This window comes from Anoplophora glabripennis, unplaced genomic scaffold (assembly GCF_000390285.2).
Source record: "Anoplophora glabripennis isolate ALB-LARVAE unplaced genomic scaffold, Agla_2.0 scaffold265, whole genome shotgun sequence".
Taxonomy (NCBI): domain Eukaryota; kingdom Metazoa; phylum Arthropoda; class Insecta; order Coleoptera; family Cerambycidae; genus Anoplophora; species Anoplophora glabripennis.
In genome coordinates this window covers 1-12,137 of record NW_019416597.1, presented here as the reverse complement: position 1 = coordinate 12,137, position 12,137 = coordinate 1, and the positions used below count along the sequence as shown (strand labels likewise).

The window sequence follows — 12,137 nt, the reverse complement described above, 5'->3', positions numbered from 1 at the left end:
ATGATTTGCTTTTACCTTATACATAGATCAGTGTAGATATCGAGAATTAATCACAAATAGTAAACGCTGCAAATAAGAATTGCATTGCAAATTTTCTTTGACTAAAACAAATCTGAAAAAAATTTAGGGTTTCTGACTCATTTCTATGTAGAACCTAAAGCTGAATACAAATGCAAGTTTCGAGCTGTTGTTTTTATTATGTTTCCTTGTTATAGGTTATTTAATGAAAGGAATAAAACTAATTTCAACGGTGTTTTGAGAAAATTGATATAAGTAGTGATTAAAACAAAATTCTGTATTTAATTATTATTATTTAAACATTTTTCGCCCATTATTTGAGTTTCCTGAATATACAGGGTGCTTCAGAAAGACCTCCCGTAAATTCAGGGGTTGATAGTACGACAAAAAATAAGAGTTTTTTGTTTTATGAACTATATGTCTATCTCCTCTTGTTTTCGAGATACAGAGCGACAAAATAAAAATTTTTAAATAGAATTCTTACGAAAATTTCCATACGGTGAAAAATATTTTTATGAAATTTAGTATTCCGGGTTTTTTAAGGATGCCAAATTCGCTGATCTAATTATTTTTTGGATATTTCATAGAGAGCGCTAGTTATGCGCTACATTCCTATTACATTTTAAGTTCTAATTTTTTGAAGGTTAGGTTTTTTACCATTTGGGCTCCAATTTCTAACGTAGGTACAATTGTGTTTTCTAAAAATAATGTACTCTTGTTAGAACTTCCTATTGTGGACGGTTTTCGAGAAAGAAGGCTTTCAATTGAACTCTTACAATATTAAGGTGTATAAAATAAGTGACTTTTCTCGAAGTAGACTTATGTCAAAACTTATTGATGGATGTCTCATGAACAACGCATACATTCTTAGTAATATTTTAAACCCCAATTAACCTTATATCAAAATTTTAGTGATTGTTAGTGACTGTAGTTAGTAATGACTAATTACAGTCACTAAAATTTTGATATAAAGTTAATTGGGGTTTAAAATATTACTAAGAATGTATACGTTGTTTGTGAGACATCGATCAATAAGTTTTGACATAAGCCTACTTTGAAAAAAGTCACTTATTTTATACACCGAAATATTGTAAGAGTTAAATTAAAAGCATTTTTTCTCGAAAACCATCCACATTGGGAAGATTTAACAAGAGTACATTATTTTTAGAAAATAAAATTGTACATTAGAAATTGGAGCCCGAATGGTAAAAAACCTAACCTTAAAAAAAATAGAACTTAAAATGTAATACGAATGTAGCATAACTAGCGCCCTTTATAAAATATACAAAAAATAATTAGACCAGCATATTTGGCATACTTAAAAACCCCGGAATACCAATTTTCATAAAAATATTTCGCACCATTTAGAAATTTTCGTAAAAATTCTATTTAAAAAATTTTAATTTGTCGTTGTGTATCTCGAGAACAAGAAGAGATAGACATATAGTTCATACGACAAAAAATTCTTATTTTTTGTTGTACTGTCACTCCCTGGATTTATAGGAGGTCTTTCTGAAACACCCTGTATAGGTGCACGATGTATTGTAACATTTTTGATCTTCTGTTTAGAACAGTTTAGAATAATTTCAGGTGCAATACGTGCTGAATAAAATCGTTTTAATATCATTATGACTTTTTCAAAAAATAATACCTTGGATAATGAATTTATCTGCTACATATGGACGGCAGTGTAAGAGTCAAACAGCTTTTGGTGGGTTTTATTTATTTTCTAAAAAATAGAAAAAAGTTGTCATGAGTTCGGTTTTCGAGAAAAGCTGAATTACAGAAACTGCATCAGAGTTTCCTTTGATCGAAATTTGAATTTAAAAATACATATTTGATTTTTGTAAGTAGTTTTTTCACTTTTTTTCGTATACGCGATATTTCTCTATAAGTTCCATATTTTCAGTTACAATACAAGACATATTTTTTAAAACGGAACACTATATTTTTAAATTTTTCAAATTTGAATAAAATATTCTTTCAAATAATGTGCATGTATGTAAAAAGGTATATGTAAAATATTTCTTTCGAGAAATAAACATCAAAATTTATTTTTTTCTAATTCAACTCCTTTATGATAGCTTGTTGTATGTTTATTTTGTGTTGCATTCCTACATATTCGACAACATCCATTTAACTGTGTGAAGAAATATAATTACAAAAAAAATTTCAGACAAAAATCAAATATTTTCACAAATAAAAAAAATATATAGAGAGTATACATTTTTAAACCGTCAAATTCGAAGAATGTCCTGTATGTCTTAGTATTGAAATCTTACATTTTAAATTTTTCTCGTAAATGCACCTTTTAGCTCTGTAAACAGTACTGATATTACTTAAATAGTTAGAAACATACACGATAGTTTATCTTGTAAAGCCATTGAATATGTCTGTCACTTATCTAGTGGAATACAATTTTAGGTACACCATAAATATTTACATTTATAATGCGACAGGCGTTTGTTTAAAAAAGTAATTAATGCATTTCATACATAAGATATGCCATGTAGTAAGTAAGTATAAGTTGGTATTTTTATTAGTTATTGCTGTTAATATTCCATATTATCTTACACTTTAAAATATCCATGATATTTTTATTAAAAAAATGTCAATTCATTCAATCAAATCTCAAGGACTTAACATTTACTGTAAAAAAGTTTGTGCTGTTTATTTTATTAATCCCTAACGAGTTACTGTGTTATAAGCACTGTTTTTTTACCTCAGATCCTACTTAATCTTAACTAGTTTTGATTAACTAATTGTAAGATCTCTTGTAAATAAAACTGCTGTTCTATTACTAATTTTAAATTTACCGCTTACTTGCAATACAAAAAGACAGATACCTATCTATAACAGTTTTCTGACATTCGAATTTTTGGTGTTCATATATAAAGATAATCATTTATTTGTTTTTTAGAATTATTGCAATACTCTGTTGAAGAACAAATATGTCCACATTAGTTGTTTACAATGGTTAATTTCCGTTTTATAAATAGTCGCAAGCAGTTTTTAAACATATTTTTACAGGTTTTATACATGTTTTTGTATGCTTCCATGGTGAAAACTGTATTGATAGCTGAAAAAGACGGACAACTTAACTGTGCCTGCTGTATCAGTGTGACCAGTATCCATTCATTTACGAATCATTCTGTATAATCTTAGAACAGTTTCTTTTTCGGTTAATAAGTTAGATGTAAAAAGCGCCAGTATAATTTTAAATATCTCAAAATTAGCCAGCCACAGCACTATGTCCCTCTATCGGTGAATATCTAAAATTATAGTGTCTTCTTGAAGTCCATAATGAGACTGCCAGCGCCCTCTTTTATTTGTTTTTGTCGTCTTTTATATTTACTGCAACCTGCAGCCTGCAGCTTGCAGCTAACTTTCCTCCATTCAATTACAACATGGCTGTCTCAGTGAAATTGTTAAAAAAACAAAACAAAGATTTTTGACCTGTCAAATAAGCTATCAACACTAAATTATTTGTGTAATTTAACAAAAAGGAATTATTAAAATGGGTGAAAAGTAATCAACTCCTCTTAATTTAACCGCTTCACATTATACATTCATTCCATATGCAATTTCCATTTTTTATTTGTTTTTCATAATCTATATATTTTTTCAGATCCGAAAACAACTGGTTTGGTTCTTGGTTGAATGCTGCCAAAAATAAGGTAACGTGTTTATTTACTTCCGGCCTTATTTATCATTTGTAAGTTTTGCAGAGCACTGAAGTATTAGAATTCGTAAAAAAAGACTTGGAAGAATTCGGGTCTGCTGTAAAAAACGAAGCCAGCAATGTTGTTTCGTCGACGGGAGCAGTCCTCGAAAAAACTTTAAAAGTAAGTTGCAATTTATTAGATTTCCTCATTCTATTGAAACAAAAGGGTTTGTAACGCTGTGGGTTAATTTCTGAGTAGGAGTTTTTAGTTTAATTAATACTATTAAAGCCAGCATTATTAATAAACATTATTCATAATGCCTTATTGGTTAAATAAGCATAATGTACATTTTAGTTGGATAAAATCTTACAGAAAAGTGGTACTATCAAATAGCTCTCATAAATTTTGCAATAAACAATGCTTCGTGCCGAACTGATAACAATATTTCCATAATAAAAACCAAGGTCACTTGTTAATAGTATTCATGTGTGTTTCAAGGGCAATATTTTTTTTACAATAAGAAGGGGTTGTCTGCAGATAATTTACTAACCCATATGTTGCGAGTTTATAATCTCAAAAGTTTTCCATAGATAAATTAATAAAATAAATTACTGCATTTTTGTAATAGATATAGGTGTTAAAGAATTTATAGCAATTATCATAATCGCTAGATATTAACTGTTATACCGCTTGATAGATAAAAAAAATTCCAAGTATGCTGCATATATTTCGTTAATATAACAGCAGCAGTTGCATTGCCTTAAAATATTTAATTAATTACACTTTACACTATGTTACAGAGTGTTGTTTTAAAATGCCATATTTTTCCATTTAAAAAATATCTTATTCAAAAAACATCAAAAAACATTGGTGTATTTTCTTACGATTAAAATCATTTTCAGCTGGATTCGCCAGATTCCACCGCTAGTTCTATGAAAAGGAGTTTTAGTTCTTTTCTCGGTATGTAAACGGTACAGATGGTAATAAATCAAAATTTAATGTTGTTTTGCAAATCATAAACTAAAATTAAATGACTTCGCTTTTAGGACAAGTGAATAACGTATTAAATCCAAGTCCAGACGATTCCGATACTGAAATATTTATAGTGGAGAATTCAGAAACGGTAAAATTAACAAAATTACAGGTAAAGTAATATACACCCGTACGTCGGATAAAACATGCATTGACGTGTTCCAGAAAGCCATCTATGACCTACAGAAAGATCCAAATACATTCCTCTGTGATCCCGACGCCGATTTAAGTAAGCAATTCCATTGTTGGTTAGAAATAATTGACGATCAGTTGTCCGACGATCGGATAGCCAAGCATGTCAATAGCTCGGAAGTATTAAAACGTCAGTACGCTAAACTCGTGCCTGATATCGTCGAACACCAATTGTTCTGGAAAAGGTTTGTTAATTTTGACGCTATACACGCTTTTTTAAAAAACATATTTTTTCTTGTTAGCTGTCGGCATTTTTTCACCCTATTTTAAAGGTTTTAAGCAAATTCGCACAAATTCAAACATTTATTCTGAAAAATTTCATCGAATGAAATAAAATCTGTCTCGTGTCCCAAAATCCACGCAAGATTTGAATTTTGCGCCATTTATGCGTTAAAGTGTTGCAAGTGAATAAAAAAAGACAGCGTGATTTTGAAAAATTTTATTTTTTTTTCAAAATTGAATTTTTTTTCTAAAAGTTTAAATTTTTTTTTGATAGCTGACATTTCTGGGCTACTAAAAATTTAGTGCTACGCGGAAGAACTAGTTTTCAATGTTACAATTTAAATTTACAATTTTGAAATAAAAACCTGATTTCTATGAAAATTACTTTTGACTTGAATTTTGGGACATTCTTTAAATATGCAAAAGATATCTAGCTCCTAATTGTTGATATTGCAGAAAACTACTACTCTGTCTCAAGTAGCATTAAATTATACCAACAATACATAGTAAACAGCCAGAAATAAATGATTATCCAAAATAAAAACATAAAATGATATGCGCAAATATAATTAATACAAAAATACATATCCGATATATTGAACTTATTGAATAATGCAATCATTCAAAGAAACATCTTGTATTCTTGCTGTGGCACCTGTGAAAAAATTTAAAAAAAAAATAGTAACATGAACCCATGCATCAAAATGATCAGTGAAGGGTTATTTTTATAAAAACGCTTTTACCTAATCAAAAAATCTCCCACTGAAAAAAAGCAAAAGGCGCACATTAAAAAGGTCGTTAACTTTTCGAAAATCCACTGTTTTCATCTGATTTTTTTTGTTTTTGACTACAGGTTAATAACTTCAACGGTTTGGTAAAATTAATATTCAAAAAAAGTGCAGAAGACGAAAACAGTGAATTTTCAAAACGTAACGATCTTTTTAAAGTGTGCGATATTAAGTGACGTATTTTTGTATTTTATATTTGTCTCTTTTTTTTTGGTGTGAGATTTTTTGGTTTGATAAAACAATTTTTATAAAAATAAACCTTGACTGAGCCTTTAAAAAAATTCTTACGTTTCGAAAATCCACTGTTTTCATCTTCTAATTTTTTTTTTTTTTTATTTTTCATGTTAATAACTAACCGTTTGGTAAAATGAACTCAAGAAAAGTTCAGAAGATGAAAACAGTGGATTTTCAAAACGTAACAATCTTTTTAAAGTGTATAATATTAAGTCATGTGTTTTTGTGTTTTATATTTTCTGTTTTCTTTTGGTGTGAGATTTTTTGGTTCGATAAAACAATTTTCATAAAAATAACCCTTAACTGATCCTTTAAAAAGATCCTTATGTTTCGAAAATCCACTGTTTTCATCTTCTGATTTTTTATTTTTTTTTGACTTCATGTTAATTTCTTTAACAGTTTGGTAAAATGAAAAGTAAAAAAAAGTTCAGAAGACGAAAACAGTAGATTTTTAAAACGTAACAATCTTTTTAAAGTGCACGATATTAAGTGATGTGTTTTTGTATTTGTCTGTTTTTTCGGTGTGAGATTTTTTGGTTAGATAAAACAATTTTCATAAAAATAACTTTTGACCCTTGACTGATCCTTTAAAAAGATTCTTACGTTTCGAAAATCCACTGTTTTCATCTTTGATTTTTTTATTTTTTTGACTTTTCATGTTAATAAGTGACCGTTTGGTAAAATGAAAAGTCAAAAAAAGTTCAGAAAATGAAAACAGTGGATTTTCAAAACATAACAATCTTTTTAAAGTGTGCGATTAAGTGATGTGTTTTATATTTTGTATTTGTCTGTTTTCTTTTGGTGTGACATTTTTTGGTTAGATAAAACAATTTTCATAACAATAACCCTTGACTGATCCATTTGGCGTTTATTTTACTAATTATTAAAATATTTTAATAGGCCCAAAAAATAAAGAAAAGATCGAAAACTGCTCGTATGCTACAAATAACTTCAAACAGTATCACTTTATACCTAGATTTTGAAAGAGCATTCTTTATGAAGACTTCATTTGATAAATTTTTTTTAAGAAAACATTTGAATTTATTTGAATAAGGTTAATAAATGAATGTGGTATTTACTTTAATGCTCCCCAGGTATTTATTCAAAAAAGCTTTATTGGAAGATGATATTGCTAGGAAGGAGGCTTTAGAGAAGAGGGAACAAAAAGATAAAGTCATAACGGAAGAAAACCTTAAGTGGGATCAAGGTAAGAATTAAAAAAAAAGAAGACATATACACGTATAGAGTGGTTCGATTTTTATTGGTCAAATTTATGAACAGATGTCCTTTTTACGAATGTTTTCGTTTTAAGAAATTCCTAGATTTTTCATGAAACATGAAAATTATTAGCTAGATTCTAATAAAATGCATTTATTTTGATAAAATTTAAGCTTCTGCTTCAAAATAAAGACGTTCTTAAATAAAAAAAATTGTAATACCCGTTTTGAATCTTTTTTTAGTTATTTTAAATTAAGATGCATTAATTTTCTTTATATTTTTTATATTATATTATATTTATATTATTTTTATCAGTAATAAAAATTGAGTTAATGCTTTTTCACTGCTGGAAATTCTGCTGGAAATGTATTTTTGGAAAAAAAATTATATTGTTACCGTCGTTCTAATGTTACGTATCCTATAAAATTTGACAATTTCACTGTTTTTAAAAAAAAGCAATCCTAATGTTACTATTTTTAAATAAATAATCTAATAATTAATTTTAACAAAATACTTAAAAAAATTAGCAAGAAGGTAATTAAAAATATTTTTTTAAATTTAATTCGGTGTATAATTTATTTAAATTTTTTTTTGACCTAATTATTATTACTTGTGCATTTTAATTAGCGTGAAAGAAGAATAATTTTTTTTTTATGTCATATAGAACGAGGGTATCGATATACAGGGTCTTTCAGAAAGACCTCCCGTAAATACAGGAGATGATTGTACGACAAAATATAAGAATTTTTACATACATATGCATTAGAAACTGGAGTCCGAATGGTGAAAAACCTAATCTTAAAAAAAATTGAACTTAAAATATAATAGGAATGTAGCATAACTAGTGCCCTTTATGAAATATCCAAAAAATAATTAGACGAGCGTATTTGGCGTCCTTCAAAACCCCGGAATACCAAATTTCATATAAATATTTCGCATTTTTTTGTTTGTTAAGCATTTATTCACGTGAAATATGTAAAAAAAATTTTTAGTATTTTTTCTACCTGGAAAACCTGGAAATATCAGGAATTTTTTTGGTCAAAATTTGGTATACGCCCTCTTAATGGTAAGTTTCTGCAATATGTTTGTTTAATAACCTGTCAAGTTTTCGTAATTTTCCCATCCACATGCACACAACTTCTTTCTCCCTATTTCATATAAAAGTTATAATAAATAGTTTTCATTAAACAAATTAAGTTTAAAAAACGAAATCAGTGATTTCCAAAATGTTTTCTACTAAAATGTTTTGCATATTTTGAATTTTTGTTGTTTTATTCTTTTTTCTTGCAAAATTTCTGTTAATTATTAACAACCATTGTTTTTTGACAGTTTGTGTAGTTTGATAAAAAAAATTGAACCAAACTATATTCAAAAACTATTTGGGCCATAGAAATCTTTTTTTAATGTTTTGGCCCTTTCCCAGAAGACTTTGGCAACGACATCGAACTGACGGAAGAAGAGCAAATAAAGCTATTAGAGCAGTACGAGAATGAAAAGAAAAACCAAAAATCCAGTCCAAAACCAAACAAAGTACCTATCGGCGAAAAGGTAATCTTTAAACAGGAAACGCCTAAAAAAGAGTTAATTGCAAATAAATTGCAGAAGTTTCAGAACGAAGAGAGATCTAAGTTAAACAAAGACGATTCGTCTATGAGTTTGGACACTCCTAGTAGTAATAGCAGTACTGACGGGGAATGGGAAAAAATTAGCGACATTGACAAATAATTAGGAGTTCAGGAAAAATTTGTAATGTTATACCCGATTTTCTATTACTAGCCCTAGTTTTATTCTATTTTATGAGAAATAGTTATAAAATTTTAATATTTGTTATTTTTACGTACTATTTTTAATTTATTTTATTTAGATGTTTATCACGCTATGAATTATGGTTTTTTTTCTTTTTTTGGAAAATTTTTGTACCTAGTCTTATTGTGTATAAAAAAGCTGTATTTACACTTGTTTAAGAAATATAAATTTTACCAATTTACTATTTCATTTAAAAAAATCGCATTTCAAGTCTTCAGTATAGTTTGACGGCAAAATAGTCGATGCATCCCGAACTGCCAGTGGATTAACGTCTAAAAAATTCGCAAAACTTTGGCAAAGTAACCACATTAACAGCACATTGCTAGTCAGAAATCAACAATGGCTGGAGAAAAAATGCAATTTGAAATAATAAAAATTGATTTGGGATTTGAAATGTCTTAAAAATTATAAAAATATGATGCACCGCCATCTATATGTTAAGAGCTCACTTAACGCCACTGAATCAAATGATACAGTTGGCTACCTACAAAACAATTCTCCCGTAATCCAGTGCAGTTTCTGAGCGATAGATGGCGCCATAAAAACTTGGAACATTTATAGTATCTGATTGGTCAATCGACACAAGTGAGCGTTCCACTTCTCTGATCGAAATTTCTAGTAATACGAAAATTTTCATTTTCACGATTATGCCAGTAGCATGTCTCGAAATCAAACATTTATTTGAAATGTGAAGAAAGTTAAGAAATATTTGAAATTTTAATAATAAAAACTGATTTACGATTTGATTTTTCTCAACTTTTTCTTAGTTTAATTCAATAAAGTTTGAAAAATTATGATGCAGCGCCATCTATATATTAAAAGCACAATCAACTTGCCATAGAATGAGAAACTGGTGACAGTAGTAAGTAGAGTTTCTGAGCATTAGATGACAGATGGCACGTCATGAAAATTAGGAACCTGATGGTTAATCTACACAAGAGAGCGTTCCACATGTCTCATTGAAATAATGTATTTCTAATTGCACAAAATTCGTCAAAATCAAAAGATTAAAGTGCTCTTCTAAAGACGGTACCGCAAGCTGGGAGGGTCTGTTTTTGTGCACTTGTGATAATCACTGAAGTCAAATGTACTTCATCTTGGGAACATTTAAAATTGCACTATTAAATGGACAAAAGGGGTACTATCCTACTTTTTGAAACTGAATTGTAGGAAATTAGTACAGTGAAGGCAATGTTTTTTTAGAAGGCACGCAACTATTCTGTTTATTTCTGCGTATTAAACAAACAAACACAACACATTTTCAATATAGAATTTATATAAAATTTATATAAAATTAAAAATAATTTTAAATTGCACAACAAAACTACTACAACATAATTTTTTTTTGAAACACCTTAAAGAGCGAGCTCATTTAGAAAAATGTTTATATAAAAATCTCTATTTCCAAAAAGTACTATCATACAATCGCTGGTCCTACACTAAACTTCACAGTGTAATGTAAAGTATATGAAGAAAAATAAATGAAAGATCAAAATTTATTATAACCAGAATAATAAACATTATAAAATATTATGAATGAAAACAATAAGCCAAAAAATATATTTATACAGTAAAATATAAATAGTTAAAATATTTTTGTTTGTAATTAGTCCCAAAGCAATGATTTACATAATCACTATCCAAATTCGATTACTTCCTTCTAAAAAATTTATATACGTATAAAAATTCACCGGGTATTTTTCTTTGAAGCACAAGTTCACTATCAAATCCTAAACCTTTCATACCACTGACGACCTCTTGTGGATTATTTTCTTTCAGCAACAACAAATAGCAGATGCCCTCAGGTGTCAACATATCCGAAATATTGCACGATAACCTGTCTATAATTTCCCGACCGTTTGTCCCGCCCGCCCAAGCTCGATTTAAACCACTGCCGGACAACTCCTCGGAGTCTGTCACTACGTATGGGGGATTAAACAGAATAATGTCAAACATACGATTTTTAAAGCCCAATAACAAGTCCATGTTTATACATTCTATGGGAGCGCCATTTAATCTGGCAGTGTTTTGTGTTGCGAGACACGCTTGCGGATTAATATCTGTAGAAAAGTATAAGCAAGAATTCTTTAGGAGAGAAGCTAAACCAGTGATAATAACGCCACTGCCAGAACCTATTTCAACAGCAATTTTCGGCTTCAAATTCAATAAAAACGAAGTATCGGCTTCTAGTGCATCCAACAATAAAAAAGTATCTTCACTGGGTTCGTAGACTTCTGGATATTTATTTAAATTATACTTTGGTGTGTCTAACGTCATTTCTAACTTGATGTACTTGAAGTTGGTTCTGCAATTATGTCGTTTAAAATTACTTTCCTCTTAACCACTTCTTTATCGATAGACATGTGAACTTTATTCAATCTCTCCTGAGCATTTTGCAATATGTTCGAGAGGACCGTTACCCGTTGTTTTGCATTAATAAGCTTTTTCACGTAAACATCCAAATCAATGGTAGTCTGTTGAGACTCTGATATTTTTTTCAGTTCTTCACTTAGACTCTCGATGCACTGTTTCAGCTCCAGTTGAGATATTCTACAAAAACTTTGTTTCAGATATGTAACAGAAACAAAAGTGTATTTCTAACCTTGTGGCACGTACTCGCTCATCTAGTTGGTCCACCGTTGGCTTTATTAAGCCCATTAAACCTTCAGCCAAAGTGTCCCTGGTCGGATTTTCGCAAAAATTTTCCGTATTTTCATCTATAGATGTTGCTGTACTTTCTGAATCCAAATCCATTCTTTTTCAGGAAACAATTAAACAATTAGACAGGTACACCTGCACGGAACACAAAACAGCCGCAGTAACAAAGTAAATACAGGTGAAATTAGTAACAGTAGTCGTTTCATTTTGAGTTCGCCGCGCCATTATTCTATGGCTAGAAATTGGCCTCAATGATTTGGGATCGAGGGGGATTATCCCTCTTTATCCTGCCTCATCTCGTGTA

The 12,137-nt window shown here is 29.4% G+C and overlaps 3 protein-coding genes across 8 annotated transcripts; 1 reads left to right on the top strand and 2 right to left on the bottom strand.

Annotated features, from left to right (window-relative positions):
- Positions 1 to 3,398: 3,398 nt before the first annotated feature.
- On the top strand, positions 3,399 to 9,356 carry LOC108905941 (BSD domain-containing protein 1). Of its 6 annotated transcripts, none has more exons than XM_018709022.1 (9): positions 3,399 to 3,546; positions 3,647 to 3,695; positions 3,747 to 3,863; positions 4,586 to 4,643; positions 4,730 to 4,827; positions 4,881 to 5,092; positions 7,246 to 7,358; positions 8,781 to 8,917; positions 8,981 to 9,352. In XM_018709022.1, the coding sequence occupies exons 1-9, from the start codon at positions 3,536 to 3,538 to the stop codon at positions 9,092 to 9,094; spliced, it is 909 nt and encodes a 302-aa protein (XP_018564538.1). In that variant the 5' UTR covers positions 3,399 to 3,535; the 3' UTR covers positions 9,095 to 9,352. The 6 variants fall into 6 exon arrangements, with proteins under 6 accessions (XP_018564538.1, XP_018564537.1, XP_018564536.1 ...); XM_018709021.1 differs by having other exon boundaries at positions 8,972 to 9,352; XM_018709023.1 differs by having other exon boundaries at positions 3,400 to 3,546; positions 8,793 to 8,917; positions 8,972 to 9,356.
- A 1,347-nt stretch (positions 9,357 to 10,703) lies between these two features.
- LOC108905942 (hemK methyltransferase family member 2) lies at positions 10,704 to 11,477 on the bottom strand. Its single transcript, XM_018709024.1, has one exon. It carries the CDS (start codon positions 11,450 to 11,452, stop codon positions 10,826 to 10,828), a length of 627 nt encoding a protein of 208 aa, XP_018564540.1. The 5' UTR covers positions 11,453 to 11,477; the 3' UTR covers positions 10,704 to 10,825.
- LOC108905943 (SNAPIN protein homolog) lies at positions 11,440 to 11,969 on the bottom strand. The gene is made up of 2 exons (XM_018709025.1): positions 11,778 to 11,969; positions 11,440 to 11,725 (listed from the first exon to the last, which is right to left on the bottom strand). Exons 1-2 carry the CDS (start codon positions 11,927 to 11,929, stop codon positions 11,455 to 11,457), a joined length of 423 nt encoding a protein of 140 aa, XP_018564541.1. The 5' UTR covers positions 11,930 to 11,969; the 3' UTR covers positions 11,440 to 11,454.
- Positions 11,970 to 12,137: the final 168 nt, after the last annotated feature.